This window comes from Mustela nigripes, chromosome 14, assembly GCF_022355385.1.
Source record: "Mustela nigripes isolate SB6536 chromosome 14, MUSNIG.SB6536, whole genome shotgun sequence".
NCBI lineage: Eukaryota > Metazoa > Chordata > Mammalia > Carnivora > Mustelidae > Mustela > Mustela nigripes.
The window spans coordinates 54217916-54241941 of NC_081570.1; the positions used below are offsets into that span (position 1 = coordinate 54217916).

Here is a 24026-nt window from a genome sequence, read left to right on the forward strand (position 1 = left end):
GCCTGTTCTGTCAAAAGCCCTGGGAACTGTGTCTAGCAGTGGGTGTTAGCAAAGCCTTCTAGGTGATTCTGATGATCCCAGAGTTTGAGGCCACTGCTCTAGACTATTTCGGGGAGGCTCCCCTGTAATGCACTGGGCAGAAGTTCTACAAAGCATGAAAAGGTTGGTGAGAGCAGCAAAAGGGGAGGGGGTGGGGGTGAGAGGGGCGGGATTGGGAAATGAAGAAAAAAAAGAAAAACAGAAACCAAAAGGTGGAGCCCAGTATTTGTGGAGCTTGCGTTTGTTTGCTTGCTTCATTGGTCTTTTGACATCAGCAGGCTCATTGCAATGTAGAATAATGCCCAGTTCCTCTGCGAAGAGACCACTCCAGAGGTTAAGGAAGCCAGATTCCTGTTCCTGTGTGACTTTTGGCAGCTGACTTCATCTCTCTGGGTCTCAGTTTCCTGAGGTGCAAAAGGGAGGCCCAGACTGATTGGTCTCTTAGGACTCCTCTGGCATGACTTTCTGCAGCGCTGCCAAAGGAATCGGGATCCACTCTGACATTCGGTGTTATTCCTGAGCAAGCGTATTGTCTGAGGGCCCCCTTGGAACAGTGAAACCTGAAACAGAGGGGCTGGTTAGGGACCTGGAGTAAATGACTTCCTTCCTGAAGAGTTGGAGCCTAGGGAAATTCCAGGCCATCTGGCTGTGAGGGGATTGCAGTCATCTACCAGTGTTATGGGAGACGGCCTTCCGGAGATAGCATTATGTCATCTGATAACTCATTATGACCTGGAAAACTCTTCAGTGATCTCGGGGTGGGGGACGAGGTAGGGAGACGTGAAGGTGATATTCACACAAAGACTCAGGCCTTCTTTCCTCTCGATCTCCACAGGAGGTCCCCAGCTGCTGCTAGTCAGCCACCTGTCTCCAGAGTCAACCCGCAAGGTAAGCCGCATCACACTGTGTGTCAAAATAATCCATGTGTCATTTGTGTGGAAACTTTTTAAGGATCATTGCACTTGTTTGCATATCATGGCCCTCTAAAATCTCTTGGTGACTATTCTCAAAGGCATAGTGGAGCTTTCCTTCATTCCACATAAAACCCAATGAAAAACAGTATTGAATAGTTTTCCGGTCATACGTGCACCTGGGCTTTCAGGCTGTGATGGATGTGTGGTAATGGGGCTTCCCAGAAGGGAGGCAGGAGGTGGAGATGTACTGATAGTGCAACTTCACCTCAGCTTGCTGGGCCCCCATAAACTCCAAAACAGCTGACTTCAAAGGCCCTGAGGGGCCCCCAGGTTGGCCTGAGCATCCCACAGGGTGTGCTAGTGGTTTTCCTCCAAGCGTCAGCTCTAGGTCCCACTTGAATCCACATCCTTTCCAGGTGTGAAACCAAAGTCTCTTCCAGGTCACAGATCATTTCCCTTGGAGGTCATCCAACTTTGTTCCTCAAGTGTGTGTGTGTGTGTGTGTGTGTGTATGTTTTAAGAAACCCAACGTCTCATCTTTCAGTGCTGTGCATATGCTTTCCATGCAGAGTGGAGAGTTGGGCTATGCAGAAGGAACCCCTCGTAGACAGCAATTCTACGTGACATAAGATGCAACCAGTTACAAGTCCAAAATGGCATTTCCCACCTTGACTCTGTCCCCAGTAGTGTGATGGTGGGCCTGAGTAAAACCACAGGAGAAACAAGTCAGATGAGCTCTGTTGAGATGGCCTAACACCAAATAGCACTGCCTCGAACACTTCTCTCTTTCCGGCTATGCTATTTCCCCTTGCTTTATCCTTAACGATCTTCCTTTCTTGCAAGTTGTGTTCTCCCCCTGGCATCACAGCCATGAGGATAACGGAAATAATATAAAAGCCCAACTCCTAAAAACAAAGGAACAAAAACTTAGGTTCCATTGGCTCATTGGCTTCAGAAGTATTTATGGTACACACTTTTAAAAATATTTTTGTTAGAAAAAAGATTGAGAACGAGACTCAAGGTGAAAGGAAGATACTAAGTAAAGGTAAGTTTGCCTCTAGAGCCCAATGATATGAAACAGAGAGAAGAAAATAGTACTCCGTCCCCAGGCTTCAAAAACCTGGTGTGCTGATGTCCTATTTCCTTTAGAAGTTTGATAAAAGGAAACAAAATAGACTGTTTGAACATATAACTGGTGTTACATAGTTGAAGATCAAAGGAGTTGGTTTTGAAACTCCTATCATTTCATCATCTTAGCTCACCAGTGAGACATCATCGCTCACATTTCTGTTAGGCAAATGTGCTAAGAAGATTTTGACATCAATTTGAATATTTAAACTGTTTTCTTTTTCTTCTAATAAATACTGACAAACATTGGGAGAATATGTGATATTTACGGCTCTATAAATTAGCTCATTAGCCGGAGATGTTGTTGGAAAGATCATTTTGTGATTATTGGCACAGTAACTACCGCTTGGCAACTAGGGATTCTTTTGCTAAATTCTTTTAAAACAATGGAGCAAAGAAATGACAATACCACTTAGGCAATTTGTTTTCGTCTGTCTTTGTGGCAAACTACAAAATTTCTGGCTTTTCATCGGGAAGAGAATGTAGCGATACCAATTATTACGTAATTATAGGTTTCAAAATCTCCTTAACGCTTAACCACAGCCAGAAAAGGAAGGAGGACACACACATCCTGTGTTTTGTTCTTATTATCAGCTTAAATAAGTCAGGCAGATTTTTCCTGGTATTTTAATATTTATCAGCATGTGACAAAGAGGTGTGTTTAAATAGAAACTTTAAAAGGGAATGAAAAGTAGCTCAGAGCAAACAGAATTGAATGCTGGAGTGCTGCTTTTAAAAGATGATTTTTCATGATAATAAGATCAGTTTTTCATCTATTATCACTAAGTTGAACCCATGCATTTCAGTTGAAATCCAAGATAGAAGATACAAGAATTTCATGATCATTTAAACACATTTAGCAACAATCCAGTTTGGTAGGAAAGCCTGACTGACTTCGGCTGTAACTCTTCTTGGATAAAAAGCAAGTATAAGAGAGACAGAGAGAGAAAGGGAAAAGCCAAATATTTTTTAAATGCTTTTTTCCCCATTCATCTAAATAAAGAGAAGGCAATTCATTTTAAGAGCTACTTGTCAGAACCCCTGGTTAAATTGGTACATTTGCTCCTACAAGTGGATCACTAACTGAAGTAATTCATGGGGGAAATAAAAGCAAATTGCTTAGTCTTCAGTACCTTTATTCTCACCGTTTTAACCAAGGTTACTGCTCTTTTCAGCTCTGGAAGTACAGCACGAGTTTCCCTCCTCTGCAAAGAATCCCAATATATTTTTTTTTTTTTTGAATCACTGTAATTGCTCCTTTTTGTGTGCTATGGCAACAATCCCATTCTAGGTTATATTGTAATTCATGGCTAATGTGTCTCCTGCTTTGCAGCACCTTGACAACAGGAGCTGTACCTTATTCATCTCTTTATCATTCAAAATTCATTGGCAGAGCTATTTTCATGGAGTAGGAAGACAGTAAATCTTGATTTGACCAGAACTGCATAATGTTTGCAGAGTTTATCTGAAAAAAAATGTTCATAAATTAAATTTTAATAATGAGTCAATATTTTTATCTCTGTAGGTATGAAAAAAATTCAACTGTGGCTTTTTTGCTATGAAAAAAAATAATTTACTGCATTGAAATGAAAAGAGGTTTGAAACACACTCTGTTAACAGCATATATAGATATATAATTGTGCGGTCCTGTGGGTTTTGGACAAAAAGAGTTAAATGCAAAAAGTTGGCATTTTTGCACTTTGAATAGCAAAGCCAGAGTAAAGTAATTGAGTATTTAAAATGCAGAAAGTATAACAGCATGGAAATGATATGTTCCTGCTTTAAGGAGAAAGATACACTAAATCCTCCTGAGAGTATTGAAATGCTAATGCTGTGGAGTGTGGGGAACATCTCGATTTTTATCACATTTTGCCTTTTCACAAGCAGGAATTCCAGGCCTTTTCTACATGCTGTGTCAAAAAGCGAACAAAATAGAAGAAAGAACACTCCAAAAACAAGGCAGGCTTCTATCATCTGTACACATTCAACATGGAAACTAAAAGTCATTTTTAGGATTTCAGGCCTCAAACTATTTTCAACAGAAAAAAAAAGAAAACAGACTATTGAGGAAAATCAATGTGTGTGTGTGTACACACAAGTGGGTGGGTGACTGTGTGTGTATATACGTGTGTGTAGGGTAATTGCCTCGCTTTCCCACCCATTCTATCCCTTGCCTTTGTATGCATTTCAATAGAGAGTACAGATATGTCATGGGAAGCAAGAATTTCCTAAAAAGATAAATCATCAAGGGTTCACAGCCTTTATAAAATGACTCTTTGCTTTACAAAAGGGTGAGAGAAGTATTCCTTTTAATGGCCAACACCTCTGATTCCCATAAATATGACTTGATTGATAATATATATTGTATATACAGTGTTTCGGCAGTCGAATTGTTGTCTAAGCTGGGAGAGTCTATATTAATCTTCCCATTCTAAAATTTAACAATAAACATATTGAGCAAGAACATCACCAATATAACATGTCAGATGACATAAAGAACAACTCCCAAGTCTATGGGTCACTGGAAATGACAGCAAAACCATGCCACGAAGATGATTGGAGAATTGCCTGAGGACTTCGGGCTGGACTGCCGCAGACCCAGAGTCTCTCCCAGCCTGGGTCTCCAAAGCCTTGGTGGTTTTCAACACCAGTCCATTCGACGTTTTTCAAGAAAATCCTGTATATGGAGAAATAAAATGTGATAACAGAGGACTTTCCAGTGTGTCTGAAATACACTGGCCTAAGTGAGAAGCAGACTCAAATAATCAGTGCTCATGGGAATCCCTTCTATTATGTGTCCAGACCATTCTGTGGGGAGGAAATGATGCTTTTACTAGTTGATAAAACAGAAGAAGGGGCTTTCTGCTAAGAAGCCTATTTCTCAGTATGAGTTCCTCCCATATCTTTACTTGATTATGAATATCCCCTTGAAAGCTCATGGGGGTGTGCCAGATACAAGGACTGTTCGAGGAGCCGACAAGGGTCTCAGAGAGTTGTCTTGGATTCTAAGAATTTCAGGAAGTCATGACACTGACCGAGTTCTCATTCCTTGCCAGAGCTGCCAGGGCCTGGGATGAGAGATGGACTGTATGTGTTCACTAGTAAAGGGCTCTCTGAGAACCACATCAGTGGCCTGTGTCAGATGACTGGAAACGAAGCCTGGCATAAGCACGACGTTTACTTGGTTTCTACATTAAGCAAGAGCTCTGAGGTGGGATTACAACACTTATGGACAAATACGAATAAAATCAATCCTGTTGCCAAAGGCCATGGCCATGCACAGCAAAGGAGAGACTGGGGGAGGGAGGGATAACCAAAAAAAGAAGGGTGGGGTGGTGGCAGGAGAAGAAGAAAGAACGGAAAGGAACAAGAGAAAACACTAGAAATCTCCGAGAAGTTTTTCATTAGTGTTGTGATAGTTCTGTGGCCTGAATTATTGGGCTAATTGTCCTAATGATTCTCCTCAAGTGTTTCAGCAGGCTGCATACAAAATGATAGGGCAAATGCACGAGGAAAGTCCCAGTAATTCTGGGAATAAGTCCCCAAATGGTTGTTTTATAAGAACTGCTTTTGTCTAAAATAGCCTTCTTCTGAAAGTTTACCCCAGAGCATCAACATCAAGCTATTTATACTGATCTGCAATTATTTCATATATGTCTAAAATTAAGTGTGGATAGTTGCAAAAACATTGACAAGTCAACTAAAGTGTGAACAGTTAAAACGTTACCCTGGAGCAAACACTGCCAGAAATAAAGCCCTGCTCATTAATGGCTATTCCACCAGTTCAAAATTAATTTCTAAATTTAGTGTGAATGCTGCTTCCTGTTCAGTGGACCCCAGTGAAACCTGCAGCATCTAATTTCTCACTTGCTGCCGAAAGACTTGAGTCCGTTCCGGGTTGGCTCCACTCCACGTTTTTGCGCTGCTGAGAAACACCATCCACCCACCCCCCACCCCAAAGTTGGAATCATGCATGTTAGTAAGTATTTCAGTTATGCTATTGACGTCAATGGAGTCATTAAATAGATTGCTGGCCCTCCCAGAGGCAAATCACTGCCAGGGACCTAGATACAGACACGTTTTTTACAAAGACAACCATCAGGTTTTGCTATAGCAGTAAGCCAGAGAAAGGGAAAAGTTTATATTGTAGCAGACCTATCTCCAAACACAGTTTATTTTTTTCTTTTGCATTCTAGTTCCGGCCTTTCTTTCTCTTTGGTTACAGTAGGCTCAGGCGATGCCCAGATATTGTTGCCTGAGTGTTTTGTGTGCGAAAGCATCTCCTGTCATTGAGACCGTGAGGGGTGGCTCCCCACTTCTGAAAACACGTCTCACCTCTAGCTCTACACAGCCCAGCTTGATGTTTATTTGGTGGCATAAATTATCTGGGCAAACCACTATGGTCGGCCAGTAAGGCTGTGTTTGACATATAGTTCCCCAGATAAACAGTTTCTTCTGAACAAACACGCACAGCTCTGTCCTTTCTGCCATTTCTGTCCGCTCGTGGCCGCAGCCCTTCATCTGTGAAAGAGGCTTGCAGGGTGCTGCGGCACCGGAGCTCTGAGGCAAAAGATGGAGGAGGAGGCTAGAAAGAAAGATGCACTTCTCTCAGCCGCCTCATCTGCGGCACTGCCGCAGGAGGCAGGAGGCTGCCCACGTGCCTGTGTCCTCCCAAAGCCCAGCTGCTGCCTACCTCAAGCCTGGTCATGCAGCTCCCAGGCATGTGGGAGAGAGCCCTGCAGGAAACAGCTGGCTCCTTCTGGGTATTTCTGAAGCTCTATTTACCTGGGCAGCCCCAGGAGTCAGAGCCAAAGATTCATCTCACACCTGGACTCCTCTCCCCCACCCCCCTTCCAGGCTCAGAGGTAGAGAGCCATCTTGAGCAGACAGCTTTCTTCAGATCTGGTCATCTGAACCCGCCATGTTGGTTTCTGCTCTCAGCTCCCTTTCTAAACTGCGCTGCCCTACTCCCGCACTGCCCCATTTGCTTATTAGTTAGTGTGTGTGTGTGTGTGTGTGTGTACACATTTTATGTATATGTTTGTTTTTCTTTTTTTAGTTAGTATGCACTTAAATACCAGACATCTGACCACTGTTGCTAACCCCTTTGGGTTCATCCACCATTGCTCCTTCCCCTATATTCCTGGCTTTGAGTAGTGGCTTCAGAGTCGGTCCTTTATCTTTCTCTTCACCTCCAACAGCCAATCCTTGTAGCCTTTTCTCTAATCAACCCCTTTCCTTTTCTCTAATCACCCCTTCTTTCTTAGTTCAGTGATTCATCCTCCCATGCCCAAACCATTATGTTGGTCCTCCCACTGGGTGTGTTGTCCTCAATCCTTCCCCATTGGAACCGCCCCCCCACCTCCATTGTGGTACTAGAATTATTCTTCTAAAACCCAGTTGTAGTTATTTCCTTAGTTGGCTATCATCTACCTCCAACACTTTTTACAAATCCCTTCAGAATTCTGCTTCTAATTCCTTCTTTGTTCTCATCTTTCACTCTAAGCCCCATGCACAGCTGATGGCCGAGATGCCCTGAACATACTGTCCCTTCAATATGCCAGGCTCTTCTTGCTTTTCTGCCTTTGTATATGAGGTTCCCTCTGTCTGGGCTGCCTTTTCTCATGAATATCACTCCCATATTCAGCTCAGGGATGTTCTTACGTTGTCAAGTGAACCAGCTCTTTCCACTCACTGATTCTTAGATTCTGAGTCAGGATTCAGCTAAATACACAGCCTCAGTCCAGAGCCTGATACACAGCACCTGCTTCGTAAATGCTAATTCCTTTACTCATCCTCATTTTAAAAGTACATTTCTTATCCTTTAAGACTAAGCATATGTGCCATCTTCTGTATGTGCTCCTTGCAACTCATCCAAAATTACTCTCAATTGTTAATTATCTCCAAATCTCAATTATTGCACTTGCCATATTATGCTGTACTTATTTATTTAATTCTATTCCCTTTTAAACTAAGACTGCCTCAAATTCAAATACTAATTTTTTTTTAACATCCCCAATTTATAAATCATGACCTGGAATATAGTAGATGCTCAATAAATGTTTATGGACTGAACAAATACAAATGAGTGTATACCCATGCCTGAATCAGAAAAGGTTAGAGAGTTTATAGTTGGCTGGTCTAAATATCTAGCTCTCAGTCGTGTATACAGTGCTGACATACCTGGCTGATCTTGACTACACGTAACTTTTTTTCACTTGAAGTAAGCTCTTTATCATCGATTACTTCAGGTGGTATTAAAATAAATACCATAAAAGTGACAGTGTTAAAATAAATACAGTAAAAAAAATTACTAAATGTGACTAACTTATTACTCTGTATTATCGCTAAGTGCCTAGTACAGTGCCTGAACAAAGTAGTATATTGAATTAAATTGGGCTGGGAATCCCTGGGCCAATACCTTAGACAAGTTACTTCTCAGAAACTCAGCTTTGTTTTGTCTAGAAAGTAGGTGTTTTGATATTCTATCGTGTAAGATTGCTGGGAGGGTTGAATAAGAAAAGCTATCTATGCATATAGTTGTTAAAAGTAAAGACTCTGGAGCCAGACTGCCCGTTTCAAATCCCAGCTCCATTAGTATGTGACCTTGGGACAAATTGCTTAACCTCTCATGTCCCAATCTCCTCATCTCCAAAATTGGGGTGGACATTTTACATACCTCATATATTGGTTGTAAGGATTAACTGTGTAAACATACAAAAAGCACTTAGAATAGTTCCTGACACTTAGAAAAGTGTCAGTATTAGTATCATGTTATTAATCATCCTATGCAAAATGTTTCCCATAGCTCCCAGCACATAGCAGGTGGTCAGTGTGTGAAAGCTAAGAGCCCAGGCCTGCTGGCAGAAGTTGGGAATCAAAACAGAAAGTCCTGTTCGGATCTGTCTACAATGTTCTGATCTACTTCCCTTCTGTAAGAATACAATCTAGAAGACAAGGTGTCTTTGAAGTTTAAGATTTGTTTCCCCTGAAACCGTACAAATCTGATTATGTGGAGGGGAAGGTACGACACCATACAAGCGTGGCTCTTTCTCTTAAAGACAGATTGCAGAAAATGCTCAGGGTAGACTCTGATAAACTGGATCGTAGTTAACTGAGAGCTTTCTCTTGCCTAAGCGTGAGAGGACTTCACTTAATAGGATAGAGTAATTGCAGCTCTGCCACTCAATACAGTTGTGATTAAATACAGTGTTCGGGGCTTGGTACATACCTGCACAGACATGGGCTTTTCAACTCGGGGAGCTCAGCAGAGATGAACAGTGGGAGCTGATACAGAGCTTCCCTTTGGAGAGAAAACAAAGCCCACCAGCAGAGTCCAGCTTAGGGGAGGGCTTTGACGTCTTTTGCTGTCTCTCCATTACTTCTGAGAATGGGAAGAGGCCCCCTTTAACCCATCTGCCTCTTTCTCTTCCCTTTACTCGCTGAGAGGGAGGGAGAAAAGAAGGTCAGGGTCGGCCTAGAGAAGAACGAACATGGATGTTGGGAAATGGAGGAGGAAGGAAGAGAACCTTCGAAGTTCCCTGTTTTCTCCTGCCTGCATCCCCAAAACCACATGATCCTGGGGGGCAGGGTGAATTCTGCTTGCTTGCTTCTGATCAGCTCCTGGCCAGCACTCCCTGGAGTTGCCTTTCGAGCTGTTCTCAGAAGCCAGGAGCATTTCAGGGAACAGTTTTTCACCCGAGAGAAGAGAAACAAAGCAGGGACTGTCCCCTTGAAATAGAGAACAGGCAACAGGACTCACTGGATCTTTTTCTTCATTTATTGTCTTGACTTACTCCCAGCCAGAGCTGTTGACAAGTACCCAACGTCACGCCTCAGAGTTTTGTATGCTTTCCTACCCGCTCTGTGGCTGTGTCCATGGTGTGAGGTGGGGCCACGGCAATGATCCAGCCGGTTTGATCCGTGGAGGCAGTAACGCAGTCTGTGCCCCCTGCCCCTCACTTGTACTTTGACTTCACATTTTGGGGATATAGTCTGGCTAGTGCTGCTTGCCTAGCAAAGCATAGGATTTTGAAAGTCCACCTGCCTGCCTCTGGGTGCAGGTGAGGAGAGGACCTAGCAGTTACTCAACTCCTGATATATGCCAGGCACTGGGCTAGGCCCTCTGCGTGCGTTATCTCACATAGTTCTCAACGCTGATCTGTCCCGCAGGTTGTTGTCCTGATTTCACAGATTTTGAAAAAGAGGCTCAGGGAACACATGGGGTCTACTCAAGACCACATAGTCAGTGACAAAGTCAGAACTGAAACCTAGGTCTGCATTTCTTGAAAACACATGCTCTTTCCTCTAGTCTAGACCACACTGTCCCTGCCCCACCCCCATCGTAAACCTCGGAAGTTTTAACTGACAGAAAGGGGGATGGTGAACATTTCACAACAGGAGAACAAACAAACATACTGAATTACCTACAGCCTTAGTAATTACTGTATAATTTCCGGTTAATTCCTTTGTTATCTAGCCATTTTATTGCGAGTGATAAAAATGTGTAAATCTTAAAAGAAATGGCTATTACACGTCCATGTCCATCAATGTTTATTAGATGCTTACTGTATATGAGACACTGTTAGACAGTGGAGGTGGAGGTATACTAGTGAAGAGAAAGAATTTAGAGCCTGACCTCGTGGACCTTATAGCTCAGGAAATATTAAGAAAATAAATACATGATTACACATTTGATCATTATAATGAAGAAAAGTACAGAATACTATAACATTGACTCACCTGTAAAAATGAGAATAATGCTAGTACTTACTCTTAGGATTGTTGTAATATTTAAGTAAGCTGTTAGACATAAAGCATTTAGGATAGTGCCTGCCATCCAGTATTATTTAGCATTTGCTCTAATTATTATTATCTTTAGTTATTATTGAGATTAATGTAGATTAGGGGACAGGAAAGGCCTTTGTAAATGACCTTGAGTTTGCGACCTAAACACTGAGTAGGAGCTGGGTGGGTAGAGATGTTAAGTAACACCTTCCAGGTGCTCCAGCCTGAGATCAGGATCAATAGGGTGGCAGTGAAGCACAAGGCCAAGGAGGCTGAGAAAAGCCAGGGCATTTGTAGGCCATGGGTGAAATGTGCAAATTTTAGTCTTTGGGGGTTAAAGAACATGGGAAGCCACTGAGGTATTTTGAGAAGATTGACGTGATCTGATTTGAATTTCTACTTCTCCCTGAGCCTTCAGTTGAGCTGCTGGACCCGCCTTTGGGCTCCTGGGGTCAGGGACAGGGACTTGTGCTTTCTCTCATGCAACCTCAGCGCCTGCCTTTCCATCCACCTTTGTGGCTAAGCAGACAAGCTCTGGATCCACACTGGCTGAGTTTAGTCCTGGTTGTATCTTTCTGTAGGACTAAAGGCAAGTAATTCCATGCCTCTGGACTTTCATTTCCTCCTTTGTAGAACGAGGATAACAGTAGGACCTTCCGCAGAGAATCCTTGTGAGAACTAGCTTAATGTGTGCAAAGGGTTTAGCACCATGACACACAAAGAAAGCGCTAAATCAATGTTAATAATTTTAATGTATTATAACTGCCTGTTTTCTCAATTCCTTATACCTCTAGACTGTGTGCCTAGCACAGGGCAGATGCTCAAAAAATATTTATTGAAAAACCTCACTGAGGGGTGCCTGGGTGCCTCAGTCAGTTAAGCGTCTGCCTTGGGTTCAGGTCATCATCCCAGGGTCCCCAGATAGAGCCCCACGTCATCGTTGGGCTCCCTGGTCAGTGGGGAATCTGCTTATCTCTTTCCCTCTGTCCCTTTCCCACTTGTATTCTGTCTCTCTATCTCAAATAAATAAAATCTTAAAAAAAAAAATCATCTAAAAGAACGAACAGTGAAAGACAAGTAGTGAAATGGATTGTAAATAAAAGGAGAAAAAGATTGCTGACCTACTCATGGAAAAATGGACATCCTTAAGTCAGGGGTAGATTCTGATGAGGGGAAATTGGTTTTGGGGGACAGAGAAACTGAATGACTTTGCAGCTGCCTGGTTGCTCCAGCTTTGGGGAACTTGAAACAATGTCCATGAGACAAAAATATGTCTCAAGATCTATGTCGCCAATCTGGATTGCCATCTGCACAAAAAGAAAATTGGGCTCCTTCAAGAATTGCTGCATGCCCTGGGGCTACCTGACTGTCTGGAAGGCGAAGGTGAAACCTCCAGAGCTCTCCATTCTCTGAGTTTGTAGGACAGTCCTACCTCCGAAGAGCAGAGCCCTGTGACTTCCTGTTCAACCCCACATTGCCCGCAGAGGCTCAGTTCTGTGAAGTAAACCCACTCCTTCAGTGTGATGCGTAAGCCTGGCTTTGTGTAGTAGGAGTCTTGGGCGGTCAGTGGCGACTAACTGTTCTTCCTCTCCTTGCAGAGGACCTGCCCTGACAATGAGTCCCTCAGCTCTTGCCTGTGCCAGCTCTGTGCCATGTTAGGCATGCATGCTGGCTGGTTACCTTTTTCCTTTTTTTTTTTTTTGAATCCCAGGGGAAAATAAGGGCTCTTCAAAAAGTTTTTTTAGTCAACACAATAGACCTCTGTCCTCACTGACCTGTTTTCCTATTATTTCTTCCCCTCTCATTGCACATTTAACCAGTCTGTCTCTCTTTACCTGCAGATCATTTCTAGGCTGCCCTCTGATTTGCTGTTTTCTCCATGCCTTGCACACTGCCAAACCACCTTTCCTCCAGGCCTCTTAATCTGACTCAAAGACTTACCTATGGAAAGCCTCCTACGATTAGTCTTGCTTATGGCCCACTCTTTATATATGGTCTTAGAGTATACATGTCCTCCCTTGATTTTTTTTTTTTTTAAACATAATTGTTCTTTATGCCATTGGCATTGTTCATCCATTTTGGTTTTTGTGTGTTCCGTAAACAAGAGATGTTTATGATGGCCTGCTACCATGGAGGGGGGAAGGGAAGTGCTAACTTGAATAAGACTCAGAAACTGATCTTGAGTTTGCATCATCTGAAATAAAAGTGTAGAGTAAAAGCTTCCTGAAGATGTAGACCGTATCAGTCAGGATTCTCCAAAGAAACAACCAGTGTGAGAATACATATATACATATATTTATGATTTACTTTAAGGATTTGGCTCATGGGATTGTGGGGACTGGCAAGTTTGAATTTCTGGAAACTCAGGCAGGAGTTAATGCTGCAGCGTTGAGGCAGAATCTGTTCCCTTCCAAGAAACTTATTTTTGCTCCTAGACCTTCAACTGATGGGTGAGGCCCACCAATAATATCTAAAGTAATCTCTTTTACTTAAGATCCATTGATTATCTACAAAATATCGTCACAACACCTAGATCGATAGTGATTAAATAGCCAGGTACTATTACCTAGCCAAGTTGACACATATATCTTCGAAAGGACGAGCCAACAAATAAATAAGCCTGTCCTGGGTATCAGACAAGAATTATACACAGCTCTACACAAATAAAAAAACACATATATAAGACCCAGGAGAATAAAAATCTTTATATGCCTTCTGACTAATGGAAACTTTACTCCAAAACATGGTCAAATAGCCATTCTCCCCAGCTCACAGAATTGTTTTGAAAAGCATGTGATGGTTTGAAAGACCACAAGGGAAACGTGTTTGTATTTTGAACACCCCAACCGTCCCTAGCAGTGGCGACACACCTACTAAATGTTGGCGACACCACAGAGGCCCCAAATTCTCACCATTCTCTCTACTGAGCAGCTGTGAGAGAAAAGAGAATCTTGGACTTCAGCTCTACAAGAATGCCAGTCATTCTGGGCCCTTTGTCTGAAGACCACAACTTATCACTGCAAACTCAGTGGGGGAAAATACCTCAAAAAGAGGTTAATTTGGCCAGAAATATCTTGGAGTGTGGCAAGCATCCTCTTTACATACAGTACTTGTTTACCCAGAAGGGGGTCTGGAACATTCATATCCTCTTGAGAAAATTTGATGTCAGCCCCATTCTCTAGGTCATCCATGAGACCCTTTCTTTCTCAAGCATGGACTCCAAAACCTCCTCACAACATTGCTCCCTCTGCATCTTGTGTTGCTGCCACTAAGAATGCACACATCCTAGGTGACGCCTCTAGCCCCTTTCCAGAGCACATAGCCTCATGTTCACCACAGCGCCCAGCTTCTGCCCTCACCTCAGCTGTCTGCATCTCGGGCGGGGGGGGGGGGGGCTCTCTGAGTACTTTAACCGTGAGCCAGGTGGCTCCCATAACCACCTCTATCTGGAACACCTCAGACCTAGGATCCTGCCTTCAGGGTGCAGTTTCCTCCTCACCTCATTTACATTTTGAAAAAAGAGCAGCTCTTGACAAATTACTAAACTGAACCTACTATGGCTTCTTTCTGGTGTTCAAGCAATTGATATCTCTGCTGGTTCCTTTTCCCCAAGTCCTGACTTTTCTCCTGGTCTTGAGTCAGTGGTTTTACTCAAGTTGTAGAAACACTTATCTTTACCTCCTCTTTTTCTGCATCAATGGAATGTGCTCCTTCTACTTCATTTTCTGATTTTCTTGGTGGCATTACTTACTACCTCCTACTCCTCTGGTTTCTGTGCAGGAGAATCACTCTGATTTTTAGCAGGGGACAGTGTTGGGGAAACATTCCATTTTCACCATTTGTGTCACCAGGGTGAAGCACAAAGGCAGGTTATGCTGGGTAGAATTTGTAGCAGAGACAATTTTTGGCTCAGTGAACCCTTTAGCCCACTAGAGATTTGGCAGAAAACAGAATGTGTTTCCCTGGGAGGTGGTTCATTTTGTGTGCCCCGCTGGAAGAGCACATCTAGATAGATGCAGAAAGTTTAACATGAGATTCTCTTATTCAGAAGAAGGGCAGACTCAGCCAATTCCAAGATTTTCCCTGCATTATGAGCTGATGTGATGGAACAGCAGTTAGACAAAATTTTTCAGTGCTATACTAGCCACAGAGTGTTTTCTTTGTTTCCAAAGAATCCACTCTAGCGGGCATTGGTGGTATAGTGGTGAGCATAGCTGCCTTCCAAAGAATCCACTCTAAAACATTTGGTTCAGCTACAAAACACGGTGAGAAGTGTTACCATAGTATTAAACCCCTGCTAAGTGTAAGATTTGCTATTAGGAACTACAATGAGATCTTTTCCTCATCATCCACCCTTTATGAAGTCATTATTATCTCACTTTCTTTAGCCATTGAAACTGTACCCCTGTGAGGGCAGCTTCTAATATGAAGACACTCAGCTAGTAAGTGAAAGAGCTAAGACTTGAGCCCTGGCTCTTTGGCTCCAAAGGTACTTGGCACTAGTCCTCTGTGTTGTTAGGTATGTAAAGTGCTGTGGGCGATGCCCACACAGGTATCTCTCTTCAAGGTATATCCACCCTTGAGGGGATGTTTACTCCTGTTGCTCCACTCATACTCAGTGTTCTCTGGACAGTACCCTCCTTTTCCTGTGCTACATTTAACCTGCTCTTTTCTCCAGATAGAATTTAAAAAGAAAATGTACTTCATGCCCTTCAAGGAAAGAACTGAGCTGGAAGGGAGGTGATAGTGTCTTTCTCTCTTCCAGGAGTAAGTCCCCTTCACTGAAAGGTATTTTTGGTATTGAGTAGGACATCCCAACAGGGGAAGAAGGCAAGGGAGTCTTTTTAGGATATAGCAGAGCAGGGGGAGACTTAACTCCAGAGCATTACTCACTACTTAGAAGATGTCCCCAGCCTCTGACATCACAAGGAAAGAGAGATTTCAGATCTGTAGTGAAACTGGGGTGTGCCTCTCTTGAACACAAGGAGGCAGCTGCCCAATTCCAGACTGGCTCTGGAAAGTCCCATTTTGAATAATTTGCTTCTGGTGGTGTTTTGTTCAACTTCTTTACCTCAAGTGAAACTCTGTGACTTAAATGAAAGAGCACTGAGCTGGAACTCAGGAAACTAAATTTTAGTACCAGTACCAACCAGGTGTGTGACCTGAGGTAAATCTTTTAACCTCAGACTTAGTCATCTTTATTTTCAATTAGTTTTGAGTCTTTGAGGGTAGAGTCCAATCTTACAGAGCCTTCAAATTTCCAAAATGGCTTTTGGACCAGAAATGGTAGTGTGTGGGTGTTGAGGTGGATAATTTTTTATTTTATTTTATTTTATTTTTTTCCAGAGAATAAATAGCCCTGAAGCTAGTTACTGGTGAATCTGGAGTTCAAGCCCAGGTCTCTGGTCTGGCTCCCAAACCTGGGCTTCTTCCACTCCTTGCAACCCTGACATTAGACCATATTATTGTTGCGTAACACAGTGTATCTGTATTCTTTTCCTAATCCCTGTCAGCCTTGTGGTTGGCACAGTTTAATAGCAAATGGTCATTGAGTGGTTATAAGTGCTGGGGAAACAGAAATGGAGAGAACATGGCCTCTCACCTAAGCTTAGAAGCATTCTCATGGGGAGTTTCTGGAGCCAGACTGCCTGGGTCCCAGTTCCACCGCTTATTACACTAATTACTTCTGAAAACTTCTGTAAACCTCAGATTCTTCATCCTCCTCTTCTCATCTTTAATACTTTCCTCTTAGAGTTATGGAAATTAAATGAGTTATTTCATATAAAACACTTGAAATGGTGCCAGTCGTAGAACAATGACTGACTGAATGAATACATAGTTGTTGATTCGGTTACAACTATATATGTTGGTTCGCTCCCTTGTGCTAGGAGTCTTAGAATGTTGCAACAGGGTCTTGTTCATTGCATTTAATAAATGTTCATTGGATCCAATTATTTAGCAGCTATTTACAATGCCAGTACTATGTGCAAAGCCTCTGCTGGATCCTTCTTAGAATCTGACAACCTACTTAGGAAAAAGGAAAAGTCACTGTGTTTTAGAGCTTACAAAATTTTGCAGAATTGTTCTCTTTAATTATTCCTTTTTTTTTTTTTTTTTTTGTGGCCCTTGTTTAGAAAGAGTTAAAGGAAGGAACTGGGAAGAAAATATTCTACATATATACTTACTGATGTACTCAGATTTAGAGGAAGTGGAATTAACAATAAGCCAATGGGAAGATTAGAATCTTTTTTTAAAGGAAAAAACCTCTTGTAGAACTCTGATGTCAGGCAAGAGAGTTCTACCTACTTTAGTGAGTGATCTGTGTCAGACAGAGAGAGCAGCTCTTTCTGTCATTTACTAACTCTCTCGTTCATATATTCAGCATTGAGTGAGTATTCACCATTACTTATTACGTGAACAGGGTGTTGTGCTGGGCAGTAGTTACACAGAAATGAATAAGACACAGTTTCTTCTCTGGAGGAGCTCAAAGTCTTGAGGGACAGACAAATTTAAATGGATATACAATACAGTGTGCGAAGAAGTTGCCTAAAGCACAAATAAAGTGCTCTAGATACACAGAGGAAGATGGGTAGTGAGGAACAGGATTCAACCCTAGGTACTCTGTAACTAGTAACACTGTGTTGCTATACCTGGAAATTTTACAAATGATTTTTGTTGCATTCTTAAAAATTACTACTTCTCATAGCTAGGTCATTCATTACACAGCTGAGTATTTATTTTTTCTCCCCCCCCCCCCCCCAGTCATTTCAGCTCAAGTCAGTGTGTTCATGAGTATCTGTTATATAACTAAGCGCATTAGGAAAATACAAGTTAATTTTAATCAGAGTCACCAGGATGAGGAAGTAAGAAAGTATAGGAGGTATGACTTGAACTCTGCCTTAAAAGTTGGGTCAGACTTCATAAGGTAAAAGTGAGAAATCTTATTCAAGAGCTCAGATCATGCTCCAACAAGGATATTGTGGTGCGGCCCAAAGAGTTTTGGCTGAGTTTTGGGAATGAAAGTCATCCTGGGGGATTCTTGAAAGGAGGATAGGGTAGAGTGTGCAGTGGGAGAGTAGGCAGGAAAGATCCGTGCGAAAATGGGAGGAGGCTTTGTATGCCTAGCACACGAATCGAGATTTTATTTCTTGTGCAGTGAGGCGCCCGCGGTATTTGTTCGGCAGGGAACTTTATTAGCAGAGCTGTGTTCCCCAGGATGCTTCGTGTGGTATTGGCTGTGATGGCAGGAGACGATGCCAGGCTTGGAGTCAGAAAACAGGAAAGAGAATTCCAGTTTGTCCATCGATTAGCTGTGTGGTCTTGAGTAAGTCGGTAACCCTCTCTGAGCTTTATTTTAACCTCCTAATCTACACAGTGGAAACATCCCTCCAAAAAGTAGCAGCAACAACCACAAGAGCAACTTTCATTGATCAGTATTCCCCGTGGCTTTGGGTGAGGCCATTTCTATGTAATGTTTAAGCGTCGGACAATTCCGTGAGTTAACATGTCAAATATAAGTGTACTGTATGGCCCACCACTTCCACTCCTTGGTGTCTACACAAGAAAACCAAAGACATACATCCAACACAAAGTCCTAAATGCAAGTCTTTTTTTTTTTTAATTTTTAATTAATTTTTTATTTTTTATAAACATATATTTTTATCCCCCCGGGGTACAGGTCTGTGAATCACCAGGTTTACACACTTCACAGCTCTCACCAAAGCCCATACCCTCCCCAATGTCCATAATCCCACCCCTTTCTCCCAAACCCCCTCCCCCCAGCCTAAATGCAAGTCTTGTTAGCAACATTATCTATAATAACCAAGGAGTGGAAACAACCTGATTAGGTCTATTGCCCAGTAAACGGATAGACAAAAGAAACTATATTCAGAGAATGAAATACTATTCAGCAGTGAAAAGGAACAGACTGAGGAGACCTGCTATATATGATATGGCTGATATTCTTCTCAGGGAAAGAAGCCAGATATGAGATGCCGTATATGTTATGATGCCATCAATTGTGTTTTATTTACATGAAATACTATCCAGAAAAAGCAAAGAGATAAAGACAAAAAGTGGGGAAGGAGCAGGAGGCAGGATTGATCATAAAGGTGCATGAGGAGTGATATAAATGTTCTAAAGCTGATTTGTGATGAAGGTTGCACGACTTAGTAAATCTACTAAAAATATTGAATTCTTCACTTGAGAAAACAAGGTGTATTTATGTAAAAGAAGCCTCAATAAAGTTATTTTTAAGACAAAAATAACTCTGTGACATGGGTTCTGTTCTTATTCACACTTTACAGATGAAGATACTGACTTTTCCAAAACCTCCATTAAAAAGTAGTGGAGGGGCCCCTGGGTGGTTCAGTTGGTTTAGCATCTCACTCTTATTGCAGCTCAGATCATGATCTCAGGGTTGTGAGATGCTGTCGGGCTCTGTGCTAGGCATGGAGCAGATTCTCCCTCTCTCCCTCTCCTTGTGCCCCTCTCTCCACCACACATGCTGTCCCTCCCTTCTCTCTTTCTCAAAAAAAAAAAAAAAAAAAAAGTGGAGCAATGGGTATGTTAACTAAGCTTACTGTGGTAATCATTTCACAATATATCCATGTATCAAATCATCACATTGTATACCTTTAACTTAGACATGGTTATAGGTCAATTATAGCTCAGTAAAGCTCAGTGCGGGGGGGGGGGGGGGGTAATAGTAGAGCTAGGATTGAAAATTCTTCCTGCCTGATTTTGAGCCCATGGCCTTGGCTACTGTCCACACTGTCCCCTTCCTTATGTTACAAAGTGGTTGTGACAAGGGGCGCCTGGGTGGCTCAGTCATTAAGCATCTGCCTTCAGTTTAGGTCATGATCTCACGGTCTGGGACGGAGCCCCGAATCAGGATCCATGTTCAGTGGAAAGCTTGCTTCTCCCTCTCCCACTCCCCGTGCTTGTGTTCCTGTTCTTGATTTCTCTCTCTGCCAAATAAATAAAATCTAAAAAAAAAGTCAAAACAAACAACAACAACAACAAAAACGAAGTGGTTGTGACAAATAAATTAAGTAAAGGATATATATATGATCACAGTATGCACAGAGTGGACATGTGATTGACTCTCAGTAAATCTTAGCTGATACTGATTTTGGCAGCTGTTGGCCAGATGATTTGAGTCAGAGTAAAAGCTAAACAGCAGTCCAGGCAGGAGGCACCAGGATCGTGCACAGGCAGCACACTGTCAGGAAGAGAGAACAGAAGAGGTAGAGAAGGAAGCCCTGCTAGGGTTATGCTCTCAGTCTTCACATTTGAACTTCTCCAAACAACCATGTGGGACCCTTGGCTCTATTATGAGAGAAGACAAGGAACAGAAGTCTTTCTTTCCCTCAGCGAAGAGCTGACACACGTTCCCATGATAAATTTTGTAATTCAGGATGTAAAACCAAATCCAACAACCCAACCCAGCCAGGAGGTTAAATAAATAAGTGTTAAATAAATAAATGTAGGGTTTTTGTTTTGTTTTGTTTTGTTTTGTTTTCTCCCCTGCCCATGAGTCTCCACAGAAGATGCCACGTGCTTCTCTGACTTGACGTCTACTCCTCAGTTTTCTCTCTGTGTCATTTTGGGGCAGCAGCCTACCCAGGGTTATGAATTGAAACTTTGAGGAGTTGAGATTTTGTGTGTGTGTTTTCTTTTCCGTTTGCCCATCGTGAGTTCTCTCGTTAATGGTAATTTGGAATCACAGGTGAGCCATCGCTCTTAACGTCTCATCGTTTATTCTGAAATGCCAGTAAAGCTCATAAGGCAGAAACATAGCCTACAGCCTTGGCACATGCAGGACTAGGTGACTTAATGGGGTTTTTCCGGAGTTACTTTCTATGACTGATACTTTGTAACTCAGAAGTGCCTGCCCCATGGTGAAACTTTATTATTAATAAATCTACTTTTCTCCAAAACAAACAAGGCAGTATGGCAAACAGCAGTGTTTGCTCTGTATACATCTGGGTGGGGTTTTCATCATTTCCTAGGACCAAGGCCCTGGTGCTTCCCATTGCACTAGTGAAAAAAATGTGGGAATTCAGTTTGCCTATTTTGGCAACGTAAACACAAGAGCATTTGTGGTCACAGAGGCAGGACTCCTGGTTCCAGAGGCCTTGGTGGCAGTGGACGGGGGCTGTGAGGTTCCCCTCCCTCTTTAGGGAGAACAGTATTGAATCTGGAAGTGCAGAGGACCTAGGCCATGTGGTGAAGAGAAAATTCAGAACACCTCCAGGTTTTATTGCATTCACTCTTCGAGTGACAGTCCCCAGAGAGCCAGGAAAACCTAGTGTATGTCTGCCATAGTAATTAAGTGTCTAAGTTTGAAGAAGCTTGAAGAAATCTTACACATAGCAAAACCGAAGACTGCCAGCTTTGTTCCCTGTTGTAAGGACTCAGCCAGTCACAACTCATTCAAGATGCCTTTATTGGACGGTGTGTGTGCAGCACAGTTCCAGACACTGGGAGCAATATTAGGTTAGAGTCCTCGTCCTCAAGGCGACTGCAGTGAGGACAAATATGAAACATTTAAGCATTTAAATAACACTAAGTGATGAGCGTTGCCCTCCTCCTCAGGGAAGCTTTTCAGAGCTGTCCCAGCTCCACGACCTGTTCTTTGAGGGGTCCTCTTCGGACCCAACAATTTTTTAAAAAATATTTTATTTATTTATTTGACAGAGGGAGAGATCACAAGTAGGCAGAGAGGCAGGCAGGCAGGCAGGCAGGCGGTGGGGGGAGAGGGAAGCAAGCTCCCGCTGAGCAGAGAGTCTGATGTGGGGCTTGATCCCAGAACCCTGAGATCATGACCTGAGCCGAAGGCAGAGGCTTAACCCACTGAGCCACCCGGGTGCCCCAGACCCAACAATTTCACCGAATTCTATAAGGATAGAGTCATGGAAAGGTCACAAGTCTTGGCTTTAAGGGTTGAGAAGGGTTTCTTAGAAGTGTTCTAAGGATTCTAAGAAGCCTTCTTAACCCTTAAATCTAAATCCCACACTGTCCACATATCAGCTGTATTATAAACTCCTGAGGACAAGTCTCTTCAGATATCATGTATCTTTTTTTTTTTTTAAGATTTTATTTATTCATTTGACAAAGATCACAAGTAGGCAGAGAGGCAGGCAGAGAGAAAGAGGAAGCAGGCTCCCTGCTGAGCAAAGAACTGGATTCCGGGCTCAATCCTAGGACTCTGGGATCATGACCTGAGCCAAAGGCAGAGGCTTTAACCCACTGAGCTATCCAGGCCAGGCACCCCAGCTATCATATATCTTTGATACACATATGTGAATTTTGCATAGTGCCTAACATTTAGAGGGCACTCTGTGAGTATTTGGTGTTGAATACATGAATTAACTGTGTAACCCTAGCAAGGCTAACCTGAGGGTCTCGAGTACTTCCTAGAAAGAAGAGTAATCATACTTATCTGATAGGAGTTGCAAGGTGGCATAGAATGATGGTTGAGAATGGAGATTCTGGAGCTCCATGCCTGGGCCCAAATTCTGGCCTGCCATTTATTAGTTCTATGGCTCTGGGTAAATAACTTGTCTTTGCCTCAGTTTCCCAAAGTATCCTAATACTACCTATCCTTTAGGTTTGCTATGAAGATTAAGTGGATGAATATTTGTAACGTTCTTAAACTAAGACCTGGTACGTAGTATGTGTTATGAAAATATTTGCTCAATAAAAATAAATTGAAAATGGGTTTGTAGTGAGAACAATGAGTACTAATGATATTATAATTAGGTAATTATAATGAGTGCTAACTCATATAAAATACTTAGCATGACAAAAGATGCTGAATAAATGTTAGTTCATAGAACAATGAACACTGTTCGATCCTCATAGAAATGTTTGATCCTCATTTCCTGAGCCAGTGCTTTGGCTCATAAAAAATGCACAAAATATTTTTATAATAAAAATATAAAATAAATATAAAGTTTGTAGTGTAGTTTTTTCTGAGGATCGTGAAGACTAGACATACGGGGAGGGGGTTCATCAAGGACAGAGAGTTCAATTTGGATCTTGGTTAGTAATTAAATAGGGGTCAGGAGTTCACAGAGGAGGCATATAATTTGCATAAGCTTGAGGAAGGAAAGATCCAGTCACAGTCATCAGATGCTCCATTATCAACAGGACTTGGCACCGCTCTCTGGGGGAGTAATTTGACATGGTCCAGCTCTTTAAGTGAGTTGGCCAAAGCTCTGTTTCAGTTCTATGGTCGCAACTGCTTAGATGAATATTTGAATGACAGCTTGTTTATTCACTCATTTATTGAGCAAGTATTATGTAGATTCCACTTTGTATCAAGCATTTTCTTAAGTTGTGGTGAGTAAAATAGAAATGGACCTTTTCTCTTTTGGATCAGGAGGGAGATACCAACTGTAAACAAGAAGATAAACAAATTTGGGTAAGTTCTTTGAAGGATATTTAGAAGGCACAGTGATAGAAAATAATGGGAGGGAAAGGAAATTGTTGACTTGGGAAAAAGAAAATGTCTCCCCAGGGAGGTGACATTTCACCTGTAGACAGAAAGCTGAGAAGGAAAAAGAGGGCTATTCCAGGTAGAGAAGCGGAATGCTTAAAACAGAATGTATTGAAGTTGGTGTGTGTGAGGAAGGCCAGGGTAGCTAAAGTGAGGTGAACTTCAGGGCAGGAGTGGGGGAGAACAGTACCAAATGGAGCGAGAAAGGGTCAGGGGCTGGATCTTATAGGGCCCTGTAGGCTTTAGGAAAGAGTTAAGATGATATTTAAGCAAATTAGAAAGCCCCCCCAAAATGAATAAAATGTTATATAACTTCTTAAAGCTCACTCAGACATCAATGTGGATAATAAATTGGATTAGAAAAGTGGAAGTGAGGGGAACATTGAAGCAGACTAGGTAAGGGATGATGCTTGTTTAGTTTACAATGGTAGAGAAGCAGGCATAGAGAGAAGTGGACATCAGGTACATATGTTGGCTATGCAATAGCTGAAACTTGCTAATGGAGTAAATGGTAAGGGGTAAGGGTAGAAACATTCAGAAAGGCAAGAATCAAGAATGAAATCCAGGCTTAAGCCACTGCCTGGATCCAGGTGCCCCTGACTAAGATGGGTAAGATTAGAAGAAATTTTGGCTGGTGGAGTGAGAAAGAAACC

General features: G+C 42.4%; 1 protein-coding gene across 6 annotated transcripts in view; it reads left to right on the top strand.

The window, feature by feature from the left end:
* PDE4B (phosphodiesterase 4B) overlaps nucleotides 1-24026 on the top strand; it is a 551888-nt gene that overhangs the window by 447389 nt on the left and 80473 nt on the right. For all 6 annotated transcript variants that reach the window (XM_059375023.1, XM_059375021.1, XM_059375022.1 and 3 more), the window contains one exon: nucleotides 875-927. In XM_059375023.1, the coding sequence (XP_059231006.1) occupies nucleotides 875-927 (53 nt within the window). The remainder of the gene's footprint in view (nucleotides 1-874; nucleotides 928-24026) is intronic.